A 27806-nucleotide genomic window follows, 5' to 3' on the forward strand; every position below is an offset into this window, starting at 1 on the left:
CCTGCCAGGGATCAGCAGTCACTGGATCTCAGCACAGCCACCACTATTTTCAATGTATGGGGATCACAAAGCCAAAGTGCTATATCACAAGTCAGTTTATCAGCATTAAATCTTCCTTGAAAAACATTTACTCTACAGATTTGCACATTACTGTCGTTCTTGTTGAAAATGAGTTTTCAAGAAAGAATCCATAGTTCAGTGACTTCCATAAGGAGAGACCAAAATGCTGGCTGAGGGCACAACTCAACAATCAATTTGCACAAGTCAACAACCAATTTGCACAAGTCATCTCCCCATAGGTGTCATATCCCAATTCACATTACCTGTTCCATTTTGTTAGCAAAAGCATCCATGAGGCATACAATGGACTGGAAAGAAGAACACATATGAACAAAAAAAATGAGCAGGAAAAGGCAGGGGGAGGAAGAGTGGATTTCCTTACTCACTTACTGCCTTATTGATAAGGATTTCAAAAAACAAGAGAGGCCTCTTTGAGCATAGGGCTGGATTAGATGATCTCCAGAGGTTCCTTCAAGATAAGCAATTCTGTAATTCATCACAATACAAAATGTGCTGTTTTCCACTTCATGGAATGATGCATCATATGTCTGTGTATGCCCAGATTTTAAAGGATTTTGACAGAATCCCTAAAACACCTTTACGAGAACAGAAGCCACTGCTTTTGACCAGAACCTTAACAGCCAGTCCTTTAGCGCCCTGGTGAATTCATCAACACAGTAAGGTGTTAAGGCAATAAGGGACATTCTGCCTATTTACACAGAAAACACAGTCTGTGTGGGTATTCCTAAAGTGTTGCTGTTATCTGTATCTAATTTCCAGTCAGGACCAGGGGAGAAGAACAAGAGACATCATTGAAAGACTCTCCCCAGACTGAATTCTCAACTCCATGGCAGTTTGGGTCTGTTAAGTCTGATGTCCCTGCTGCTATTTTCTCAACAAAAGAAAAAATAAGTGATTTGTCCAAAAATGCTCAAAAGACTTACAGAGGCTACTGGTTTTCTTTAGGATTATAAACCATAATTAAGTCCCATTTAAATTGTCCCTAGGACATCTCATCACTGTACCTTTCTTGTATCAAATATTCTTCTCAAATGGATTCTAGTGGAAGCTGGAGCCTTTGCAGCTTTGTGTTACAGCACTTCTGCATTGTGTAAATAATGTAAGATCTTCTGTCCATCTTCAGAAATGCAGTATTAAAAGGTCTGCTGACTTCAACGGCTGACACACATACACAAAGCACACCACCCATGCATGAAGAATGAGTTACGTAGGCTTTCCACTACCTACTGGTGTAAAGATGTCAAAAGGAATGTAACATTATTCTCAGCCTCTACACTTCTACTCAAAATATTTTATATTTAAGGTTCTGTGTATCCAAAGAGAATTAACACTTTTCAACTTATCTCCCATAAAAAACACAGCCTGCCTCTTAGCCCAGTAGTATTACTTCAGGTAGAATTAGTAGACAGAATATTCACAATCATCATGGATGTTCCAACTGGGGAGAAGATTCAATGTCACAGATGATATTATTCTGAATTAGATGAATATACACAAAGTCTTTGATTCCTATTATGTTCAGGAAAAACTAGGAAATGTTTTCTTAAAGTACAGCCAAAAACACAGGCTATTGTTTCTTTTGCATTTGGGTTTTGTTCACAATGTTTTCCCTCCAAATAATACCCATCTTCCTGTGTTTACATTCATACACCAACAAAAACCATTCACTAAGAAGTTTCAAGTGGCCTCACAAGTGTGGTTTTGGCCTCTTTTTTTGAAGGAGTACTTAAAGGGAAGGCTGCTCTGTTCGTTTCTGTGGGCATGTGCAAATGTGTGCACATGTGCATGCATGAACTTGTAAAGACCAAACTGGCTTCCACTATGTTGAGCAGAAAAGATAGTTTAACTGCTACTTACACTAAATAAAGGCCACTGGTAATGCTCATGTAATTTAACAAGATCTCACTCAGTCTCTACCATCACTCTTGCGGGGAATGGCACTTGCATTGCGTTGTTACATGTCATGGTGAAGGCTGCTCAGGCATCTTAGCTATGCAACTGCAACAGTCTCTGAATTTCTTGAGTTTTAACACTGCTTTTGGGATACCTACAGAATTTCTGACGTTTATCCTTCAGTTCAAATAAATTATCACAACCATATTGACAAAAAAACACAAACAAAACCAAAATACTGCAGAGTTCATATGTTCAAATGGTTCCAAAAATTGATACAAACCCTGAATTTTAGACCAAGAGTTACAGATTAAACCTTTGTATTCACAGTCATTCCTAAGCTCCACTGTCACCCCCACTGTGTCTTTAGAAAGTCTTCAGCTATTGATTTCAGTTGTCCTATCCCGTGTCAAACTATAGCCATAAAATACGAGTTTTGCAATAGCCTGTAAACCACAAAGTAACTTTTTGTCCTGGGTTCAGCAGTAGCAGTCCATTTTTCTCCTTCTTGGTAGCTGGTGCAGTGCAGTGTTTTGACTTTTGGCTCAGGAACAGAGCTGATAACAATGATGTTTTGGTTTGGCCAAGGACTTTGTGAGCCTCATGCTCTGCCAGGGAGGAGGGAAGCCAGGAGGAAGCAGAGACAGGACACCTGACCCAAACTGACCAAAGGGTATTCCATACCACAGCACATCATGCCCAGGATGTAACTGGGAGTTAGCCGGAAGGGCTGGTAGACTGCAAGGTTGGAGTAGGTACTGGTCAGAGCTTGGTCAGGCTGGGGGGGGCGAGTTATCAGACGGCTGGTGGTGAGGTGTTGTATTCTCTTCTCTTGTCATTTCCTTTATCATTGTTATCATTGGTGGTAGCAGTAGAGATTTGCGTCATACCTTAGTTACTAAACTGTTCTTATCTCAACCCGTGGGAGTTGCATTCTTTTGATTCTCCTCTCCGTCCCTCCGGGAGTAGGGGGAGGGAAAGAAGGGGGGGAGTGAGTGAACGAGTTGCCTGACTGGGTTTAAACCACAACACTTTTGAAAATCCCAGAAAAATAAAACCACAGGAATCTGGCTAAACAAGGCCAACAGACTGTTAGAGGTAAGAAAATACTGTTTAAGAAGTTGAAGTCATACCCAAACAAGTGCAGAACCACCACCACTGGTAAATTCTATGCAAAAATCACAATAAAAATGGTCAAGAATATTTGAGAACCAACTTGCTAAAGGCATAAGAACTAATCCCAGATCCTCCCTGAACATGCAAAAGCAGGAAGCCTGCGACCACCCATAGGGAAAACAGAAGATGTAAACGCACGTCTTCAAATGAGAAATGACCATTGGAAAAAAGCAACATGAATTTGGAAGTACTTTTAATGAAGTAATTTATGGCGATGCCTCTTTCCCCCTGCCTCCCTTTTTTTAATGGGAAGGTATTGAAAGCTGTGTCTCAAAATGAAGCTTAAACAGAACAATTTTAGAATTAAATTAATTAAAAAAAAACAGGAGTAAAACCTACTGTGTAACTGTGGCATTGCAACTAACACTTTTCTTTGCCCAAGACAGGTTCTACAAAGGTAAACCACAGAATATGAAAAACATGCCAAGCAAAACTTAAGTAACTGGTCTTCTAAGTACAAGAAGAAATGAGAAATCTCAAGAAAGCCAATCTGACCTATTAAAAAACAAAAAGATATTTCCAGCTTATAAAGTCCCAGTATCACAAATTGCTACAAGCTTGGATAACAGAGCGGAAGTGTTTTTCCTGGTCACATATTTTAACTTCAAAACCTGCAAACACCTTCTCTCTGAAACAGGACATCAAACTATCTGGAGCTCTGGTTTGACCCAGAGTGACCATTCTCACGTTCCTGCCAATTCTGCAATGATTTCAATGTGCAAGACTTTGTATTCTGCATACTTTGAATTACTATTCCAGACTCTCCTCACTGCAGAGGTTCTCCCCAACCTGTTCAATCTCTTGCTGATCATAGCCTCCAAATCCCAAAGACATGTGCAATTTCATAAGTATGGAATCACAATGCTTTACAAAACCTGGCCCTTAAAAATTGCTGTAGGAAACTAATGCCAAAGAACATCCTTTTTCAAGACTAAATATATAGCCTGACATAACAATTCTCAAGACCTGAAGTTTTAGCTATCACTAAAAAATAGTTACGAAGTCTAAACCAACACAAATGTGAAACTTCTTATTTCCCAAAGAATCATGAAGTTAAAATTATTTGGTTTAACATATACTACATACCTAATGATTTTGAGCATAATTTCAACAAAGCTCTATGGGAATCAGAGTTAAACTTTTCATTCAAGTTTGAGGTTTTTCTAATCCTAAATGTGCTTTGATGAATCAGCTACTCTGAGAAGTCATTTAACAATAAATACTAAGTCTGTGCTCACAGTACTCAAATATACGCAGCAACCATAGGCTAATTTTCTTTTTTCTTGCTATACAAGAGAAAATATTCCCTGTAAAAAAATGTTAAGCTAAATTTGTGCCAAATTTACCACTTAAAGACAAATTAAAGAGACATGAAATTAAAACAATAAAATGTTATATTGCAAAAACCACAAAAACCTAAACTGACTTTAAATTTCAGTTATTTTATGTACATATTTTAAGTGCTTTTACATACAGTGGATAACGAAACATGAAATGAATGTGCATGCACACGCAGTTTTTAGTTATATGTGACACGCAAGTTTCATTTGTTGCTGGTTTTTTAAATGTATGCTCACACAAAACCAGTTCAGAAACCTACAAGAAGGGTGTATAATCACTATTACAGATATAGTCTAGCCTTATTTTAGGGACACCAAGTGACAACACTTATGTTCTCTTAGAGCTTTCCAAATTTTAGGCAGCACCTTTATTTTCTAAAGATTTCAGCCAACAAAGATATATGTTAACATATTATTTTCTTGCTCAGCCTTGGCAATTTCACCTTTTGAATATTTGCAGATGTTTATGCCCCCATTCCCATCTCCTGTTGTCATCCAGCCAAGTTGTAAGTTTCAGTCTTTCAACCTTTCCTATAATTTAATTTTTCCATCCCTCTACCCCTTAATTAACTTTATGGTCCACATTGTTGGATGCTCATATTTTAAACAAAAGTCAGGCATCAATATATTTTAAAACAGCACTAAACATAAATTACATTATAAAATAAAACATTATGAGCTTCTGAAAATGGAAAAAAGAATGGTATTGATTACAGAAGAGTTCTCACTTCCTGTAAACATTTGTATCTCGCACTCTCTCCCTCTCTCTCTCTCTCACACACACAACACACACACACACACACTTTAAAGGAAAACCAGAAACAAGAGTTTAATTAAACACCACGAGTCTGAATTTCAAATCACTGAATAAACAGATGGCCATGCTTCATAGACCGGCAGCAGTCTATTCCAATTAACTGGGATTGGTATTAATGTAATGCCATGGAAGCTAGAGGATTTGAAGCAAAGTAACATACACAAATATATATGTGCAATAGTTATAAATAGTATAATGTTATTACCACTATATAAAATTGGTAGCAGCAAAAAGAAAGAAGGCTTCTATTTAAGACCATCATTGAACCCAGACATCTCTAAGCGTATCAGGATGCTTCCTGGTACTTGCATAGACTTCAAATCCAGCTGACTTTGTAAAGAATGGTTTTAAAAGATTAAATAAAGGTGCCCTCAGCTTTTCTACTAACAATCTCTAATAGTGGACTTACACTCAGTATTATTATGGTCCCCAGTATGGCAACATTTAAGTATATTGGCTTACATAGGTAAGCATTTATTAAACTAAAACTAGTATGGTGTTCCTTGAGTAGAAAGATCTCCAAGATTTTTGCATTCAGTAAAACTTTCCTTTGCCTAAGTACTAAAAAGGACACTTGCTACTACTAACACTGAACTTAAGGATGAGCATCTACACAAGTTTTCAACAGTATGAGACAGGCTTAAATATACGGGAAATTAGACACCTATAGGACTTCAAAAGCAAGGCAGGCTATTTCTGATGCTCTTCAGTCTCTGTCAAATTTTAGTTCTACACCCTGTTACCTTGCTCCTCCCACTACTTCTGTAACAGGACTCTAACTTTAGAGTACTTGGGATATAATTTACATTACCTAGGTCTGAACTCTGCAAATTATTTTCACCTCTCTCTATACTGACCACTGTTAATTCTGACTACTGTGTTTAACACAGTATTTGCCTTGTAATAGCACTTCTTTACAAGAGAACAGGTCCCTTAATGCACAGCAAATGCAGTACATCCCTTCAGTGCGATACAAGATGAAAACTCACCTGGCTATTATTTAAGCAAAAAGACCAAATTAAGCAACAAACAGGGATCAAATCATGGATTTAAAGACAGTACTGACAGACACATACATTTATATGTAAATAAATCATACAAATGTATAATGTAGTCTGGAAATAACATCAGCATTTTAATTCACCATTCACAGAAATACCTTAGTTGGAAATTGTAAACTAATTATTGAGAAAGATTGCAACTTTTTGAAATATTTATAAAAGTAGTAAATACCTGAAGTACTCACAGCAGTGGAGTAAGGGGTATGAGCTCCTGTATTTTCAGCCCAGCAGCCACAACCATAAAGAGCTGCCTAAGGAAAGAAGGGCATCTTTCATAAATTTAAGTATTCAAAGTTTTTTTGTTTGCTTCTTCTCCTAAAAAAGAAAATGAAGCAAACTCCCCCCCCAAAAAAACTAAACCCAAAAATCCCAACAAAAAACACCAAAAGAACAAAAAAAAAGACTCAAAGAAAAATCCAAGTATTAATAGAAAAGATAAACAGAAAATCGCAACAGTCAATTACAATCCATCTTTCTTTCACTATTCTTCAAAACTGAGTGATAATCATAGACATATGGTGGTCTAACCTAACTTTACAGAAAATGAGGGTACAGGTATCAAAAGGCAAAATAATTCCTGCTGTTCCCTGATTACATAAAGTCCTTTCCACTCTGCTATTCCAAAAGAAAACCTTAAATGCATTTCCAAACTGCTTTTAGGACAGTGGAAAAAGTCAGCCAAGAATACAGCTGTACACACATGGAGTCTGACATTTCCTATGTACCTCAAAATTCCTCTACCTAATAACAAAGAATGCCTCTACCTGATGTGTTCTTCCAATACCTGTCACCTCTATCAATTCACAAGGTCATTTAAAAATTAATTAGGACAGCTTTCCTAAATATTGATGAAAACTTTGTTTAAAAACCACTCTAATTATTTAAGAGACTTTTAGTGGCATTAAGAAGGTATATTTCTTGGGTAAGCCCAAGAAATTAACTTACGAATACCTCTGACAAAAGGTAGCTAACTACAGGACAAGTTCTTACCTATTAATGTCTTACAACACTGATGGAGGACCCTGAAAACAGAACTTGCATTCCAATGCAGTGATAACGCCTTCAGAGTTTAATGGGAAGGAAGGGAGAACATCAGTTTGCTCCCTCAGCTCTTAATACCACAATTGCTTGTGACACTGAAGAGTCATTCCCAACTGAAAACTTATAATCACCTGACCAACTCTTCCAGGATGCTTTAGTGCTAAACCTCCACTGGAGACAGCAGCAGCAACATTTCCTTCTTGGTCCACAACAACTGCACCAACTGTATCCAATGTTCCTGAGTCATTCTCCTGCAGGACACACAAACAGAAACAACCAGTAAAAATAGTATATTAAAGTCAGCTTATACTTCTTGGGAGAATGCAAACTTACGTGCACAAAACCAAGTGACAGGCCTATCAACAAAATGGATTTGTTATCATGCATGTTGTGCTGCCATTAATCTTCCAAAAATGCATTCATGCCTCAGGCAGGACCTGAAGAAAACTTCTCTGAAAACAAGAAGGTAATAAAATATCTCAGAACTCATTAAATTACTAGATTACCTGCGTTTACTCAGAAAAGTGCCAAAAATGCTTTTTCCTTAGTGGAAACTCAGGAAACTTGTCCACTAAGAAATTATTCAGCTACCTATTCCAAAGATGTTGTGTCAAAAGGACTTTTTCAAAAGCTTCGAGATGGCATTTTCAGAGACCCTGATCTTTAAAGCTACGTAAAAAAAAAAAGAATCCGCTTACCATGTAAACAGACAATTCTGATATTCTAAGCAAGATGCTATGATTTCTATATAGGGAAGAACTACCAACGTGATGAAGGTTTTCTGGTTCATCCCCTGCCCCCCTTTATCAAAGGAAACTATAGCCACAACAAAAAAACGTGATTAATAGACAACTAGAGATACAAAAATCAAGCCCATCAAGGTTAGGAAATGCCAGAATTAAGGCCACCTGTTTAATCTTACTTCATATTAAATCAAACACTTGGAGCTACCATAATGAACAGGAATACATTTGAGAAAGATGAGGCTTAGAATGACCAGCATGTTTTCTGTATCATTTGACAGCAAAGAAGAAATGTTTGCAGCCTTCTTTGCAGCATCTGCAAAACTATTTGCTCAATCTGCCATCCATCTTCTACTTTGGCTCTCACATAAAATATTTGCCTTCTGTAGCTATATTACTAATTTCTCTTTTTAAAAGATATTTTAATCAAAAAACCTACAAGCATTTACAAATATATGTTGCATAGAAATTTTCTTCACCATTATTTCCTTTCAAGAATTATTTCCTATCAGTACTTGCTGTCAACTCAGTGGTATAATTTGCTTGCTCTGGCTCACTTTATTTTTAGATGCTGTAACTTAGGAAGCTGGAAATCTTTACCAAGGGAAGCATTTTTTTTTAACCTGGCCCATACAACCTTCTGAAGGAAGTCTGTATCACTGAAGCAAAGGAATTCTGTATTTTCCTTCTCAGTAATATAAGTCGGGGGGGAAAGGGGGTGTGTTTGTGATCAGAAAAAGAATCGCTGTTAATGCTGTACGTGTTCTTACTCCACAAACTGAAAACCAGCAAGGACCAGTTCTATTCCATATCCAATGGAAAAAAATATGTTGTCAGATCTTTCTAGACCTATTTTTATGTTTCCTCTCATTTCAACATTACTGACTGACACATTTAGAAGTGACATCATGAATCAATCCTGTAGTTCAGTATTAAAAATCTTCTACATTTGTAAACTGAACTGACGACCCTACAATTTCTGAACCAGTAAATGAAGAGCTCATCACAATTTTACAAAGGAAAAACTTTACTTCTCCATACAAAAAGGCATTTTGTGCCGGAGGAGTTCCAGGAAGAACACAGCTGCTAAGAAGACTTTCAGAGTCTCACATTTCAACTCTTCAAACCATATGAAAGTTGAAAAACCCAGGATCCCATCAAGCTAGTATCAAGATAATCAGAAGAAATATGTTAAACAGTACAACTCATGAAGTCTAAAATAAGTCCAAACTCTATATGGGTCCAACAAGGACTAACCAAGATCCAGCTTGTTTGCCATTACTTTTATGCATCTGATTCATTAATTTAACATCTTATGTTTAAAAACAACTGCAAATTCCAAAGGGAACTTGATTATTACTTGGTGAACGAATTCCACATCTGACTTCAGCTAGACATTTATACTAACATATCCACTGCAAAAGCAGTTTGGGGGTTTTAAAAATATAGCATTGCAACCTAAAAATAATCTACGATGCAGTTAATGTTTTACATGGAAAGAACTGAAGGTCAATGTGAAAACTAAGACCTCATATTACTTACTTAGCACCTTGCACAGGAAAGGAAGTTAATTTCATGAAATCATGGACCAAATATTCAAACTTAGCTAAGAACACACACACAAAGCAGGAAGATGCTCATCTGCACAAATGCAGATCTCTATCAAGTATTTTGTAAACCTCACCCTTACTTTCTTCTGTACATAAGAAAACACAATAAATAGTCCTCATTTTACAAGCTCCTAAGGAAGGAATTAAGAGTTTAGGAGAGCTCTACGCAGTGCCCGCTGAAAGATAACTACACACTGGACTTCTTTCCCTTCTTGGCTTGAGACTGTTCTGAAATTCCATAAAAAGTAATTACCACTGAAGCAATTAACATCTATATACTATTACCCAACTATCCACATGAAAAAACAGGATTTTGTATTTGATGACAATTAGAAGAAGACTGCCCTAAAAATATCGGGTTTCACAGTATCTTCCTGCTCAAAACAGGGCAACACATAAATCTTCTATTATGTCCCACACTACCCTTTAAAGATCAAGTGGAAACAGAGAAGGCACAGTACTGGATAGTGCTGTTATAAAATAATATATCAACTATTAATATATTTTGGTCTTTTAAAATGCCAGCTTTAAGGTGTTTTTGATGGAGCACTTGTATTGACTACAGTGGCCTTTAACAAGGCAAAAGGCAGTCTTTTAAGCAGCATTTTATTTATGAAAGTATTTTAAAGAAACACTTATAAATCCATCTAAGAAAAGGGAAAATGTCACTATTCTATGAGCATTGGGACCAATTCATAGATACCAATTTCTGGAAACATTTTCCTCTAGGAAAACTGACAGCATAATGTACTATCATAACAACCTAATCTTGACAGTGTATGCATGACTGGTACAACATTCATGTGTTTGAAAGGGGGCAGTTAAGATCTAATGGTACAAAGCTTGATAAACAAGCCTAGCTGTTCCAGTTTAATGGTTGCTTGGTATGTAAATAGAATATTTGGTCTGACCTCTGTGTTCAGGATGAGGGAATTATTTCACACTGAATTCCACAGATTAGTTTTGTTTTGTTTTTATTTTAACTGGAATGGATCAAATCTTTATCTTTCTTTTCCCATATTTTAAAGTATACTTTTGAAGTCTAAACAGCATTATTGTCATGAAAGACCATTTCAGTATGGATGTGGGAAAGAAAATTTATTCCTTTAAGGGAAACGAAATGCATAAAATTCAAACTCCCGTTCAAAGTGCAAGAAAAAGTAAAACTGACACAAGGACTGCAACAGTCGGCTGCGACTCTTAAAGGCCTCTTAAAGGCCTTTAAACTGCCTTAAAAAATTGATCTGAAGCAAAATTTAAGGCATTAAAATTCACCATATATAATGGGAATGATATATAATGCTATGCTCTGACTGTTGCTCACTCAAAGCGTTCAAGCTGGAACTGGCTAAAAGTTCACATGATATATTCAAGATGATCAATGACAAGAAATGAAATGCACTAAATACTGAAAGAAATAATGCTTTTCTGTTGGGCAGATGTATTTTTCTTTTCTAAATATGTTCATTGTTATTGTCCCAATACAGTAGCCGAAGAATATGAAACTGAATTCAAACTCTTGTACACACACTTGAGGACATGTGTTAAGCTAGGCAAAAACAAAGCAGATTTAATAAAACTTACAGAAAATAATATTATTTATGGCAATAAATAACTAGCCCATAAAAAAATAACTCGTAAACACTAACCTATATAAAAGAAATTACCCGCACTGGCAGTTCTTAGTGCCACTTATTCAAATCAAGGAGAGGACAACTCCTCTTAAACTTCAGCAGAGCCATAAAAATCTTGTAATAGCAGAAGACAACTTAAAAATAGGGCTTTTGGCCAAACTCTGCTAAGCTTTTTTCAATGACAATTTCCTCTGGTAAAAGACAGGCTGACTGTAAGACAACAAACATTCACTTCTGATGTTTACTGGTGCTTGAAGTGGGAACTCCAGAATGGTATCTGGCTGAATTAACACATCATACACTCGCCCTGTGAATGTGTTTACTCAGTTCACACACAAAGAATGATTTCTTAACTACGTAAATCAATATCAAAGTCACTACAACTTTCTACACCTTCACAATTTGTTGAAGTCATTAACAGACTGTGTGCAGTCTCATAACCATCTACAAATCCCACATTGGGTAAACAATGAAAAATACAGTAAAGAGAAATCCCACTTATTTGGGAAGTAAAAGTCCTTTAGTAAGTTGCACTGCCAAGTACTTTCTATATAATCTTTATTAAATGTTAACTGCCTCTCCTTTTTGAGGTTGGTATAATTTAACTGTTACTGAAAAGTGCTTTTTAAACTGTATGTTTAGTTTTAGCTGGTGACATTTATCAAAAGCTAAAACTTCCAAGAAGCATCAGCCTTTTTCAGTCCGCAATATATCTCTTCACATAGGCCTTTTAGTTATGGTTCCCACTCAGCTTTAACTTCATTAACATCCTGTCTACCTTGCTTTTCTCCCAACTTCTAAAATTTCATAGATGAAAAAATGACCAGAATTTATAACAACTGTGCATTAGAGCAGCAGAAGCACGTAAGCTAAGCTCCAGCATAGGGCTGAAGCAGGTGAGGCAAACCTGACAATGAAAGTCCTCCTGGAAGGCACAGGTCTGCAGCTCCACAGAAGCACAGCAAATTAAAAAACTGAAGTAAATACTTATCAGTTAAAGCTTAATTTTGACAAGATTAACTTCTAACTACACAAGTATTTAAACGGCTTTTTACACAGTTCTTTTAAAACCTTTTATGGGAGCTCAGCTTTGACAGTGGAAATTCTCGAATGACTCATCCCAAAGAAGTTTGGGTTGCCTTATCCTTGCTAAATGACCATTTCCTAATAACTTTGAAAGAACTATTCTACTTTTGGGGGTGGTTTTGTGAGGTTTTTTTAGAATTTGCTCTCGTAGAATTTGATTTTTCGTTTCCACTTCATTTTTAAAAACTAAACTTCATGTAAGGCTGCAACTGTCTCACACTCTGGGGATAATGTAAGCAGTCTACATTGACAGTATGGTTTGGTTTTCACCCCCCCCCCTTCATGGATAGGAAGTTGACAATACCAGCGTGTTGTTACTGGATTACTTACCGGTGAGTAGAGCTCTATTTGATCACCTCCTTTACCTACCACCACTGGCCTTTGGGGTTCTCCCACAAGCGCTGCACATGACTCTGGAGCCCTTGAAATTTCAAATTGCAGGTTGGTAAGCTCATGCATTGGCATATGTTTCAAGCATTGACTTGCCCCTTATTACATGAACATCAATACTGTAGAGAGACCCCTCCTCCCTCAAGTTACATTTTAATACTGTTAGTTTCACAAGGAGGTATGTGAAGTCCTATAACTAATAACTAACTTCCTCCCCCCTCTATCCTTACAGAGCATAAGGTCTCATGTACTTGAAAATAGAAATATTAGCCCCCTGCTCGGGGAAACTTCTTATCTAAGAACAAAAGATAACTGCCTAACTTATCACTGGCTTGCATTTGCACAGACTATAGGGAATAAACTTTTTTGTCAGTTCTCTGGGATTTATGTTATTTATATCAACATACGCAACTACGTAAGGCAGTGGTCAGTCAGCTTACCAAAGTGAAGAGAAATGGGTAATCTGAAAACCCACAGGCCCCAACTAATGCATAGGCATTTAATGAATGAGGCATATTTTAATATTCAACAGTAAACACAAATACTGTGATGGACATTTCAGAATGTTAACAAAAGCTGTAAATTCAGACTAACGGTGAGGAGAACAGAGGGAATCCTAACAGTTTTGCAGTACAAGTAATACGGGCCATGTCAATGCTAGATGCATGCACAGATGCACATGTTTACCTACCTGATATTTCAAATTTCATCAATTCCAGCTCCATAATGCAGTGCGCTCAGGGAACATTAAAAAGTGGGAAACAGTGACAGAGATCCCAAGCTAAAGAAAATGTTTCAGTAAATAATTATCTGTTTGTGTTTACATTTGTCATACTTCCAGTTCAAAATGAGCAAAAGATTCTTCATAGCACAAACAAGATACAAAGTGACAGTCTGGTTTTCAAGTAGCAAGACAGAAAGTTTTAGTTGTACTAAGTTATAATTATATCTGTCATTATACCATTAGGATGGCCGACGAGAAGTGGCTTCTAACGCTATATTAGTCTCATCATATACAACATGAAATGCATTAGCAATCTGCTATAAGTTTAGGATGACACAAGAAAATTTTAAGCAGGAACTAACCTTTTCATGTGATTGTCTTCTTTTCTTTAGATGAATAAGATCTGTTTCCACCTTTTCAGCCAACTCCAACTTCCTCTTGTTCCTCTTAAAAGCTGCTAAACTAAACCCTATGAAAATAGTTCAAAAGCATTTAAATAATTACAATTTACTTAATTTAAACAAATATTGATAAGTTGACATTTTGGAAGTCTCATCCCCCACATTTTTACTGATGCAAAACACACCAATAAAAATGCCAACAACTACGTATCTAAGCTTCAGTACAAGATGTTTACATTTTTTCCTAAGTTAAAAAGTTCTGCTATTGTTCAGCAACAGGGATGGGTAAAATATCTGCTAGAAACAACTTGCTGAGCACATATGGAAGCTATGTTGGTCTAAATGTCTCTCTGTTTGGCACAGAAGCAGCACTGCACAGAAGAGAACGGAATAAGTGGCTTGTGTTAAAATTATTGTTTTTGACTGCTGACAAGTAAATAGATACCATGTGAGCTCATTCTGATATCCATAAAATTAGGCTACTATTTTATTACCTTAATTGCATATGTGTATGTTTACCCATATATTTAAAGCCACACAATAGTCTAGCAACATTTTTACGTTCCATAATCCAAGGCAGTCTAAAGACCACCTAGTTCTTGAAAAGACAAACATGTATTTTCCACATCTAAGTCCCACACTCAGAAAGGAAGTGCTCTCCAAAGTGGAGTATAAAAAAATTGTTATGCTTAAGAGACCAAAATGACATGTTCCCATTTTAGAAGTTCCAGTTCACGAAAGAAAAAAATTGCAGACATTGACAGATCTAGTTTAAATCATTTTTGACTTAGCATTATCCACAGGTTGTTGGGGGGGTGAGAGAAAGAAATACTTTTGTCAATTGTTTAATCATGCAAAATCAAGCAATTAGGAGGGCAGAGTTATACACAGGTCAGTCACAAATTCAATGGAAGTTAAAAAGCACAGGTTTCCTATTGAATCTATAAGCCTTAAAAACTGTTATTTTAAATGAAATTCTAAACATAGCTACATCACTATTATTCAGAAGACTGGAACAGCTGCAAGAACACTCTGATTAAAATCAATATTGCACAGCCAACAGAACACACAGCTTGCGTTTACAATTCTCACAAAGTACCCAGGCAGTGAGCATTTTACTTCTTTGAAAGTTCCCCACGCAGGTGCCAAAAATCACCTCCTGAACTCTCCTTTAAACTTGTTTTTAAGTACATAAAACTAGACCTTAAACTACCACAGTTATTCACATATATAACCTAAAAGTAATGAGAAATCTGTCATTTCTCTCCAAAAACCTAATGGATACCATTTTCTTAAAACTGTATGTATGTATTAATCTGCCATCACCAAGAAAGGAACTGTCTGGCATACAGAGCTGATTAACACAGCTACTTTGGACAACACATTCATGTTTGAAATGAGTTCCAAAAGGCAAAACACAAACACTTGACAGGGGAGAGCAGACAAAGAATCATTTTAGTCTACTACTAAGAGGGGGGAAAGGAGGAGGAGCAAAGAAAAACCCTCACAAGGATCAAGAATTTGTAAACAAATGTACCCCAAAATAAGCCAGCCCACTGTTTTTAACAGATTTTTAATACCAGGAAAGCTTACAAGTTGACATGTCTTCAGTAAATACAGCAAATACCTACAGACAAAGCCACAATATGGGTAAGAATGATGCCTGGCCTTGGTACTCATCCAAAGTAGGTATGACACAGGGATAAATAGGCCTAAACCTATTACCCACTGCTGCCATTGCCTCCTGCCCATTCAGACAAAAGGTGCACCTAGAGAAAAAAAACCACAAGGGTGCAGGAGCCCATACATGAAAACCTGAACACACCAAGTTTTAAGTTGTCCTTGTACTCCAGAGCCTAATGCTAACAGTGCCCTAAACCTGTCTGCAGTATTTGCATGCTCATCAGTTCAAATATATGCACAAAGATCACATCAAAACCAGAGAACATGGGCTAGTTTGAAGCCACCCTTGCCAGCTACAGACTGCTGCTGTATGGCCACTCAGAATCATCACTCCAACGATACCCTAGTTGCCACTTATCCTGCCATTTTTTCCACAGCGTAAGAAATTCCCCAAGCTTGAGAGATGTTTCATTCATGTAAGTGCTCAGTCTCTGGCTAAGCAACTGCACAATTGTCAGAGTTTACCTTCTGCTTTAAGATTCTGTTCGTCTTTTCAAAACAAGAAAAAACCTGAAGATTTATTTTGAAGGATCTAACTCTTAAGCAGTAACTTCTTATCTGCACTGTTAATTCAAAGTGGTACCAGTACGCTTGGAAATACAGGGCACAAAAAAAATCATTATTAACAAAGTAGGACATATTTTACTAGGCAGTAAGAAACACTATGTAAGACAATAGGCTAGTAAGGGCTGGAACTAGATGATCTTAAGGTCCTTTCCAACCCTAAGCATCCTATGATTCCATGACTGTCCATGTTTACAGAATGGCTGACTCTATCCTACAAGGAAGTAATTCTGGTTGACAAAAAATTGTGCTTAGTCCCCAGGTGTTAGGAACATCCTCAGTTCCTGGGTACTCGTACTGGATAATCAGATATCCAGAGCCCCAGAAGATGCTGTGACATGTAGTTTTTGCCTACCTTGGACCATGTCAGACAGGCAGACTGTTTTCTATTAACATACAATGATGTAGGTTTGAAAGGCTCTTAAGAGGTCATGTAGTCCAACCTCCTAGGAAAAGCAAGTCCAATTCAAAAGACCTCCACAGGAACTTGGTCAAGTTTTGAATATCTTCAAGGATGGAGATTTCACAACTCCTCTTGGCCTCTGTTCCAATTCAATCAAAAGCTCACAGATGCTAATTTAGATCAGTCATCTATGATCCTATCCCTCTGCATCATACATCACCATTACTTAAGTAATATACCTTAAGTATATTAGTATACTTATAATTAATATACTTATAATTAATATACTTATAATTAAGTATATTAATAATATACTTAAGTAATATACCTTAAGTAATAAATGCGCAGAACAGTGTAGGTTAGGGAAGGCAGCATGTTTGCCTAGTAAAACACACAAACTGTCCCAGCTCATCCATCACAATATCTACAAAATCTAACCATCAGCTCCTATGGTGACAAATACTGCAATGTTTGTCACATTGGAAAGTTCACAGTGTTACACTAGAGAGAGATAATAGGTGCCAGTCACGGTTCTGTACTTCCAGATGACACTAATTTTGATGAGAAACAGCTGAGGGTTTTTTTTTTGGGGGGGGGAATTATTTTAGAGAAATTGTTTGGCAAGGTTTAATATCGTGCCTCCCTTCTCAGAGTTATTTATATGAATTAATGCATTAATTCAATCACTTTCATGTTTTATTCGGTGTAGCATGAAATGTCATATCTTCCCATATTGTGAGGGGAAAAAAAAGTCTATTCAGACTTCTCCTAGGGTGGAAACTCTTGAGCTGAGGCTACATTTAACTTCAGAATAGCTATTAGGATTAGCTTTCATCTGAAAGCTGAAGACTTTGTTTTAGCAAGGACTGATAACTGCCTTTCATTATTTCATTATTTTATTTTTATTACTATTTTATTATTATCAGTGATTACCAATTTTCTTAGCAAGAAGAAACAGCTAATGCCTCCGAAGTGGCCAAAGAATTGTGAAACAAAGGGCTAGTTTGTAAAACAAACCCTAATAATTTCTCTTTTTTTCCTCTGGCATAGATTTACACCCAGCTTCAGATGATCAGTTGAAAATAAAATGCATTGAATCTTAAATATTATTTTTCCCCTAGAATAAGGGGATGAAGGCTAATAAGCAAATGAAGGGCTCCCTGCCCTCAGTTTATTCCTGCCTTCGCAACATTCTATCTATGTAAAACCGCTATAAATGCCATTAAACTGGCTACTACTCTGGTTGTTTTATCTTCTACTAATGACAAAAGAAACACAAGTGAGCTTCACACTAAACAAATGAAAGATATAATTCAAGTTTTCTGAAAGCATCCTGTAAGTTTGGTCTTTGACAAAGAATATATTATGCAGTTTAAAACACAATAATGTTTTATAAACTTAAAAAAATCTGGGATTCAAATGTGCTTGGTTAATGACGCACCAGAACATGGAAAAATAACCCACTGAACACCTGCTTTGAAAATAAGTGCTATACAGAGAAGGAAAAAGCCTAAAAAGTGTTTAAGTTTGTAATTCCCATTACTTCTAAACCTTAACTTTGTGGTGCAAGGAAGCTGAGAAACTTCATTTGTCCTAAATGACAATACAAAACCCACTCTCACCTTCTCCAACAAGACAGCACATTCCAAACATGAGAAGAGGAAAGGGACAGGACACAGTGCTAAAGACAGGCATGTTTTCCTAAAACAAATGTAATACAGGTACATCAATAGCTACAGCAAGCTCAAGGCCAGGTTGGACAGAGCCTTGGGTGACATGGTTTAGTGTGAGGTGTCCCTGCCCATCGCAGGGGGGTTGGAACTGGATGATCCTTTCCAACCCTAACTATTCTATGATTCTACAATCAGCATGATGTAGCTTGGCTAAGGAGAAAGGGAAGCAAGAGACGTAGCGCTTGTTGACTGGGAGGAGAGGAAGCTAAAGAAAGAGAGGGTAGAGATGGCATTTTAGTTTGAAAACTTCTTGGATCACAGTCCAGAGGTATTGTTGTTGGAATCTACAGAAAGTTATTGTGGAAAACACCCTTTGATTTTGCTCAGGAATTTGAAAGTTTAGATGAAAATCAAATACGCGCTCTCAGCTAAAAGTCCCTGACAATTACTACCCTACACAGTAATAGCACGTGGACTCAAAACTCATTTAAGTGAACTGTGTCTCGGAAGCCACAGAGTAGAACCAGCCGCTCTGTTTTGTGCTCTTTACATTTATGGCTGTACTATAATAAATAAAACTACTTCAGAGCTCCTGGGAGAGGAAGGAAAAAAGAAAAAGAACAAAACTCTTCACAGCTTTACAAAATGATTGTCTGTTAAATGCCATGGCTCAGGCCTCATCCAGATTAAAGACATGTAAGAACTGACAGCAGAAGCGTATCGGAACTTGAATATCATTAAAAGCTCAGGACTTCAGTCTCACATTTGCAGTATCTATCACATGTCCCTGCAATGCAGAATGGAGCTGCCTCTTTAAGAATGAATAATATTTAAAGACCTGAAAACATCTCCCCAGTTTTCCACATTCTTCCTTCAAGCCCCCAGGGTACTAACAGAAGCTATCCACAGGTACTCCGCAGTTACACGCGTTGCATTTTGTGCTAGATAGTGGGAGCGCTGGGGAGAACACTTGGTCAAAGCAGAGTTGTAGAAGAGAAGTGTAAGGGTTTGCTGTGAAGAAGGCTCAGTGGCTGAGCATAGAACAGGTAGAAGCAGCTCCTGATCAACACCATTTGCCTGCATGATTCATATTAGCATGGTATCAGAGGAGGATGTGGTATCAGAACATGCGCTTGATAATATGATGTACTATCTACAAATGAAGAAGAAAAATCTTGCAGCCACATCTTGCTCAAAGTCAAGACTGTTTTCAAAGGTTCCAGTGTTACTGGATACTCTCATGAGAATGGACCACAAGATCTGCATTACGTAATTCATGAGAACATGATCCATCTCCTGTATTATCATGGCTGGACAATAAATACAGCTTTTACACAGGCTTTTTACATCTCTTCACAGAAAGGGAAGAGAGTAGTTTTCAGCAGTCAGGTCAGGGGAAAAAAAAAGAAAGAGTTCAGTGATCTCTGAGTTCAGAGATGTCATCTGTGTGCCATTTGTTTGCCATAAAACTTCCACAACATTTACTCATCTCTTGTACTAATCCTGTTGGCACTTTGGCAGCCTGATCAGTCCCATAACTCCTTTTACCATTATACTACGTACAAATAAGGATTTAACAAAAAATATTGACAGTTCTAGTAAATAATGATACAATGAATAATGATGAATACGTGATACATATGATATATATAAATAAATAATGATACAGTGAAAGGCAACTGTATTCCCCATCCTACACAGGTCTTCAGAACTTTTTCTTAGTCACCTTTCAGAGCCCTTAGAAATGATCCAGGGAAAATCAGAATTGTCCTATGCATGGAGTCCTTGAACCTACTGAGTTGTACATACAGGACAAAATGCAAGACTGAGGCGCTTTTTTAAGTATGGTAAAACTGATACATCTCTACTTGTTAATTCTGGCCCTGTGTACTTTAAATAGGCCTGTAGCTGACAGGCTGGTTATTACACTACGCTAAATTTCTTGCCCAAAGTTAATGCAAAGCATTTTTAGTGACAAGTCCATTTCCTTACAATTCCCATGCTTTTACAACCCACATCTAACCCCTTATGCATTTTCAGGCTAGGCTGAAAATTCAGAAAATATTTAAGTGAACAATTACATTTTCAAATAGAAGCAACAAATACAAGTTTCCAGCACCACTGTACCACAAATCAAGGACAATACTCAAACCTTCCTATTTACCGTGGCAGAGCAGCAAACTAGGAACACAAACACTAACTCCCACGTTTCCATACAGGCAGAACAAATTATCACACAACAAACCACTCTGCAACCTGTAAATGTTCAATGATCCTTGTTTAGAATCAAACTGTAAATTGAAAATACTAAGAAAAGTCTAAGAATATATTTAAACCTTCGAAGTACAGCTTGAGCTCTGACCAATCATACAGCACCCCCTGGCAGACAGTTCTTAGAGTCAACTGAGAGAACCAGAAAGGAGAACTTTCTGCATTTTATCTTTCTATTCCATATTAAGAGAGAATACAGCTATTGAAGAGAAGCAAATTAAAAAGGAATATACGAGCAAATTAGTTAACCCACAGGAATTAAAATGATCCAGTGAAGAATTCTGTTGAGCAGTTGCTAAAATAAATGGCACAAATGAAAACAGACAGATGAAAATAAATTTAATTTTAACAAAGCTATTTTAAATGACAAATTAACACCACTTAATGCTCATGTTGGGACCAAAGACTACTCGAGCTACTTTCCATGTTGCCACACTTTTAACAGACAGCAATATGAATAGGGAAAACAAATGCACTTGGCACCAAAAGCATATAAAAAGTCCCACCACTCTTTCTCGGGGAACTACTACAGTGGTCTGTCCTCCCTAACAAGAACTCAGGCTAAACTGTTGCTGAACATACCATTCCTTACTACTTCCAGGAAGAAACCTCTTTTTTCCACCAAGCAGCCTTTGCTGCTCGCTGGAAGATTCTAATTTCAAAGCATCTTCTGGGTACTTCAACACAACCTTTTTTCCTGGCTAATTTATAGCCATCCTATTGGCTGCACTTAGCTGTTCAGATTTCAGAACTGCAAATGAACCTACAATATTATGTCCAACTCTAGGGAGCATTTACATCATGTCTGGCTTTTTTTTCTTTCCTCCTTTTTTATTACCAGTGAAAAACATGAACTTAGGAGAGCTTACTTACTTTGCATATTATGGAACAGAGGTGGCAACTTTTATTGCTAAGACACTCTTTTATCTGAGAGATACTTCTTCATTTCCTAAAACCAGGTATGTATTCAGATTAACCAAGCTTCCTAATCAAATCCCCCAAACCTTTGAGTTTCTCTCCAGATCTCCTCCATTCTCACCCTAAATACAAAGGGACAAAACAGGCCCTGAGCCACTGCCTGAATCTCATAGCAGACTTCCAGCAATATGGCAAATGTTTTGCTTAATGCAATAATAGTTAAGTGGAGAACTGGGAGTGGGATGAGGCTTGGTGGTTTGGAGGAGGCAGGCTATATAGGAGACATACAGTGTCACAGAAGTATGACAATCTGCATGGCACTTATCTAGAAAAGGCTCTCCTTCATTAAAGAATCCAAGCAGCCATAAGGTAAAAGGGAATTTCCCTGCATACAAAAAAATAGTTAAAAAACGCAAAACCAAGTATAAGGAAATAAATGGCCTGTTACAAGAGGAATGACAAATCAAATTATATTTGCACTTTGTTCAGTAAGATGTGACTTTACCAATAACACTAAGTTATTCAAGGTAGTAAAAGGACCTGACTGAAGAAGGATTATGAGTAGTGACCTGACAATAAGCCAGCAGATTTTATTCAGCAAATCTCAAAATAATGAAAAACAGGTAGTTCTTCAAACACTCTATAGTTGTAAAGGTTTTTGCAGATGCTGGAAATGAAGATGGGCTCACGAGGAAACAACAATTTCATGGCAGGAAATGCCACTCATAACCTTCATATATGCAGGAACTAGTCATGAGTCAGGAATTTAGAGTCTGGGATAGCAAACGGGGTAGGGAAAGAGAAGTATCTATTCGCTCTGTTCTTCTAGTCTTCCTGAAGCATCATTTGTGGATTCCAGTCATCAAGCTATGTGGACCCACAGCAGCTACTTCTGTTCTCAGGCAGTATGAATTACTGAAGTACCAGTATTCACTTCCACAATGTTAAGAGCTAGAGGTACGAGCTTGCTGCATGATTTAACATTGTAAGTAAGATGCTGTCTTCCACCACATTATCAAATCAACTATAGGCTGAACTGAAAAATTCAGATAAAAGTTTTTTGGTTATTATCAGTGCAGGCACAGATATTGACAGTGGAAGATGTACCTCAAATTTACATTGTTTATTTAAAGTATACTTTTAACATTGATAAGGGGATGCATGATACACTAAACCAGCATTTCTAAACTGCAATTACACTCTTGATACTTTGATCACACTTTCGAAGCATGCACAGATAACAAAGCTCTAACATAAGCCAGTATGGGCTCTAGTACTGGCATGGATTCAGCTCCAGGATGGGTAGGAATTAATAAATTCAGCTTTCTTGCAGACTATAAGCAATATAGGCAGATCATATTTCTTGCTTTAAAAAAACACCCACTCACTACACACTGGAAAGCCACCAGATTTCTACAAACAGTAGAAATCCCATTTCCTCACACACTTGGCAAACCAAAGACAAAGCAGGTGAGCCCTGACATAACTTTGATGCAGTTCAACAAGTAACATGGTTTAAAACATCATTTCAGTTTGGTGCTCAGATACTTTGATAGCTCTAAGAGAATTATGGAGTGTGACCACAAAGCTGATCGTGCAACTTTCTTTGTTACAGATCAGAGTTCTGTCCATGAAAAACCAACCACACCATCCCACAGCCTCAGAGCACATATAACACAATTCTTGCCATCTCAGGTCCGGGAAAAGGGAGACAGAATAATGTGACTTTATTCTCCATGTGCAGCACAGAGAAGCCAAAACATATGTCTGTATGTTCTCCTACTAATATTTATTGCAAATACATGTCTAAGATTTGGATTAGGGGTTTTGGGGGGTCAGGTTTGGGGTTTTGTAATTATGTTACTAAACATATTTTACTGATGTTTGCAATTACCCCAGTTTTACAGAGCTGTTCAACAGTCACATAATTTCTAGTTATTTTTCCCCCAATTCTCCATGCAAACTCCTCTATGGCAATTGTAGCAAGCACAATCAAAAAGTCTCCCTTTGATTTTGAAGTTCGTTACATTACTTAATGCAATAAATCACTTCAGATGAATCCGTCTGTGGTTGCTTGGAAACAACATTCTCTTTAGTTGTTTCTTAAGCACATCCAACTTTCCCTCCCTGGTAACACTGGAACAAGTCTACTTTGTCTTTCTCACATGTTACCTGTAAGACAGTTCCCAATTTCTTTTCAGCTGTACCAATCCCCTGTTGTCACACGCAGTGTTAATGGTTAATTTTCAGCGCTGCTGACCTTGTCAGCTTGTCCATGTGTTACAACACTAGCTTTGCTAAGGACTAGCATGGAAATCCGCTTAACATTTCCTGGAACTGAGTTTTCAGTTTTTTCTTTGCTCTTTCTTGCTGTAGTGACTGTTTTTTAGAAAACAAAAACCCCAGATATACTTCCATTAATGATTATACTGCAAAACTGAGAGCATCATAGGAAAAATTACAACTTTGAAGCAGTATTTTCCAAGACGCCTCTTAGAGTCACTAATAATGCTGTCTTAACATAACCTAGGATTGTTTTCCCCTGTGTCCATTTTAGGCCCCGAAACAGCAGACACTGCCATCTCATCTTTTTTTGAAAGGGAAACTGAAGCACAAGACTATAAAAGTCAGCTACCTCCTTTCTGTAAATCCAGTTAGACACAGACTATCATTTACACTAAGGTAGAGCAACAGAATTAGACAACATCTGTGAAAAATTCAGTTTTAAGTAATTCCCTCAGTATGACAAAGAATATCTGACTGAATCTCAGTGTCTGCCACTGATTTTTTCAGCATACCCTTCAGTTACTCTCATCTGAAATCATCCTTCCAGCTAAGCATTCACATAGACTCATAGAATGGTTTGGGATGGAAGGGGCCTTAAAGATCATCTAGTTCCAGCCCCCCTTGCCATGGGCAGGGACACTTTCCACTAGACCAGGCTGTTCAAAGCCTCCTCCAACCTGGTCTTGAACACTTTCAGCTTCTCTGGGCACCTTGTTCCAGTACCTCTCCACCCTCACAGTAAAGAACTTTGTCTTTATATCTAATCTTAATCTCCCTTTTTTCAGTTTAAAACCATTCCCTCTTGTCTGGTCACTACATGTCCTTGCCAAAAGCCCCTTTCCAGATTTCTTGTAGGCCCCCTTTAGGCAGTGTAAGGCCGCTAAAAGGTCTCCATACAGGAGCCTTCTCTTCTCCAGGCTGCATCACCCCAGTTTTATCAGCCTGTCTTAACAGTCACAGCCTGCTTCACAGCATCAGTTCATTCCTAGAGCAGGTGCATCCTGTGCAATAGCTCAAACATATAATTATATAGATGCGTGTTCCAGCCCTGGTGAAAGCAGAGGGTATGGGGAGCTGAGGGGGGTTGGCAACTTTAACACCAATACTTTTTCCCATTGATATTGCAACAGCAAATGGCATTCTGCACTGATTTTGCAATAGGATTAACTCCCCAGTCCTGGTTGTGGTAATTGTTCTAAAACCAGTTGGTTTGTTAAATAGAAGTATGCTGAATGTACTAAGGAGACAATGACTGGTGTTAGGAGTAGGTTTGTGAAAATATATTGCTGGTATCGTTCTTCTCATGCAATTTCAAAGCCTGAGTAAATTCAAATTTATGTAAATTCAAAGCCTGAGTCAGGTAAACCAAACTAGTAGTGGTCACCTTTATTTTTAAGCCATAATATGTAGAATTGCTCTGACCAGGATATATTTTAGCTGGTAAAATATCATCTAGCAATTAATGTTACAACATAAGCATCCCTGTCACAATACACTGATACCAGGAACAATGAAAACTCAAGCATGCAAACAGATTTACGCAAGAAACCTTCCTTCTAGACTACTTCTCTATTTCCTACACATAAGCTGCAACTATTTTGTTAAAAATAAAACACAAAACCAAACCACACACACAAAAAAAGCCCAAAGCTTTAAATGTTCTTACTCTTTCTGTGACTCTCCCTAGGGTCACAGAAGTACACGTTTTCTGGTTAGCTGAGCCCAAAACTTGTTCTCCAAACACTGTTTTGGACAGCAGATGGATAAAGCAAAGTTTCAGTCCATATGGAACTAGAAATCAAAACTTTCTGTTCAAAATGAAATGTAGCATGAATATGTATGAAGATTGGCATCATCAAGTAAAATGGTGCCACTGTTTCAGGATTTTTAAGTATTGGCAACTTCGAACTGCAGTTTCTGGATATTCATCTACATTTAGAACTAAACCAAATAAAACAGTTAATGGGAGCCCTGGGTTTCAATCTCTGGGTTAGGAACTACTCATATATTTTATTCTGTAATACTGAAAGTAACATTATGTAATCTTCCATGTTCTCCTTCTTTGGGTAATGACCTATGATTTCTTTCCTGCATAACATAACATCCACAAGAAGTGTAGCACATGCACTTCTCACCTATAGCAAACTACAGACTAGTAGTAATTGCACTTTCCAAACGGGAAGGCACTGAAAAAGATAAGGAAGGGGAGTCACATCCTCCTTTTCACAGGTAAGTGCACTGATTTTTAGTCTAGCTTATAAATGGTATATTAATACAACGTAATCACTTCTTTAAGAAAACAAAAAGGGTTTTGTGAGAGATTACTCCAAGTCTTTTTTCAAATCAGGTTATCCCACCATATTACATGAAGCAAAGCCTACCTAGGTTAAAAAAAAAAAGGTAAATTAATTCGACAATCTATTTAGACCAGAGCAGTTCTGGACAAAGACTCAGAGATGGGTGTAACTAGAATCTGAGAGTCAAACTGGCACCTGCTGAATTTAGACAGGTGGCTAGCTGGTGCTTTTAGGATCCAAGATGGATTACATCTGGAGACCTGCAGGACAGCGCTGTTACGGAGCCTGGTAAAAAATGTCCTTCATTGGATTTAATCCTAGAATCACAAATTCGCTTGAATTAGATGTTGCGAAAATGCAGCTAAAGTAGTAGTCTGTAATTTTTTTCTATTTACTTCATAGAAAATTAGTAAACTTAAACCATCCTTATATACCATAATATCATCAGCTAGTTGAACGTTAAGAACAGTGAAGTGATGTACCCCTCAAAATAGGAGGCACCATTTAAAATTACTCTGTCCTGTTCTTCCTACTGACACCACCAGTTTACTCACTTGTAGCCATGATACCTGGAGGACATGCTGGTATCCCGTGATCAACTGCCCATCTGTAAGCTCCTTCACCAACTAAAAAGCTAGGAGACACAGAAGAGGGAGTTTAAACAAAACCATATAACAAATCCCCCTTTTCTTGCAATTACTTTTTTTCTATTTGGTTTGGTCACTTTAATATCATAAGCTGTCTACATTTCACAGAAATGTCAGCTATAATTACATTTGGCAACCTTATGTAGTTTCATTAAGAGACTATGCAGTTCTGACAGTAAGGTTAGTATTGGATAAAAACAAGTGCTATTAAATTTGAAATTAATTACCAAATAGCACCAGCTTTTAATTGCAGCTAAAAAAAAAAAAGGAAAGAGCAGTCTAAAGCCTAGGTCTCTGTAACAACTTAGTGAGATCCTGAAGACCAACAACATGGGATGAATGAGGCGAGAATGGTTAAGGTATTTCCAGTAGTTAGCCAATGCCACAGCAATATCAAGAAGTATTTTGAGAAGTACAACACAAGCTAAAAATAAGCCTTATTTGGAAGGCTGAAGGTCTATCTCATGGAGTTTTATTAAGCAGCTGCAAATAGGACAAGTTACTGAAGTTTTAATATACTTGCTAAAAAAACCCCAACAATCTCAGAAGTTGGTTTTTAGTCAGTAGTGAACACTTTGCAGTAGTGAGACAGTACACACTGCCAGGACAATGAATGACAGCAAAAAATATACATAGACATGTAGCTTCTATGGAGAGGAAAAAAACAAAACTAACAAACAAGCCTCAGTTACCTAAGTGTCCCTGTAAAGAAATGCATCTGATTCCATGAAAAGAGGAATGCAATATATAGAAATGATATACTTTGAGAAAGCTGCTGCACAACAGTACTGACAACAGCAACTACTTCCAATCTTTAATTTCATATCCCACTTTTGAAATAAAAATAACACAACTGCCTAATGGACACAAGAAGTAAAGACTGTTACAGAAATACCAGACTTATGAATATGAGGCTATAGAAGATATTGCAGATATAGAGTAGTCCCTGGGGCCACCTAGTACTACAATTTCTGAGAACATTATTGATATAACAAATTTGATAGCATTAATGCTGTTGGAAGTTTTCTTGACAGTGCTATATTTGACACCTGCAGCTTTCAGTACGT

At 37.4% G+C, this 27806-nt stretch overlaps 1 protein-coding gene across 1 annotated transcript in view; it reads right to left on the reverse strand.

The window, feature by feature from the left end:
- TASP1 (taspase 1) overlaps window positions 1-27806 on the reverse strand; it is an 85535-nt gene that overhangs the window by 37465 nt on the left and 20264 nt on the right. Inside the window, 6 exon segments of the mRNA XM_062610827.1 lie at window positions 6541-6619; window positions 7541-7660; window positions 12813-12848; window positions 12850-12903; window positions 13959-14065; window positions 26647-26726. Of these exon segments, the coding sequence (XP_062466811.1) occupies window positions 6541-6619; window positions 7541-7660; window positions 12813-12848; window positions 12850-12903; window positions 13959-14065; window positions 26647-26726 (476 nt within the window).

This window comes from Pezoporus occidentalis, unplaced genomic scaffold (genome assembly GCF_034315485.1).
Source record: "Pezoporus occidentalis ecotype Australia unplaced genomic scaffold, CSIRO_AGI_Poc_V1 ctg10, whole genome shotgun sequence".
In the NCBI taxonomy this organism is placed as follows: Eukaryota; Metazoa; Chordata; class Aves; order Psittaciformes; family Psittacidae; genus Pezoporus; species Pezoporus occidentalis.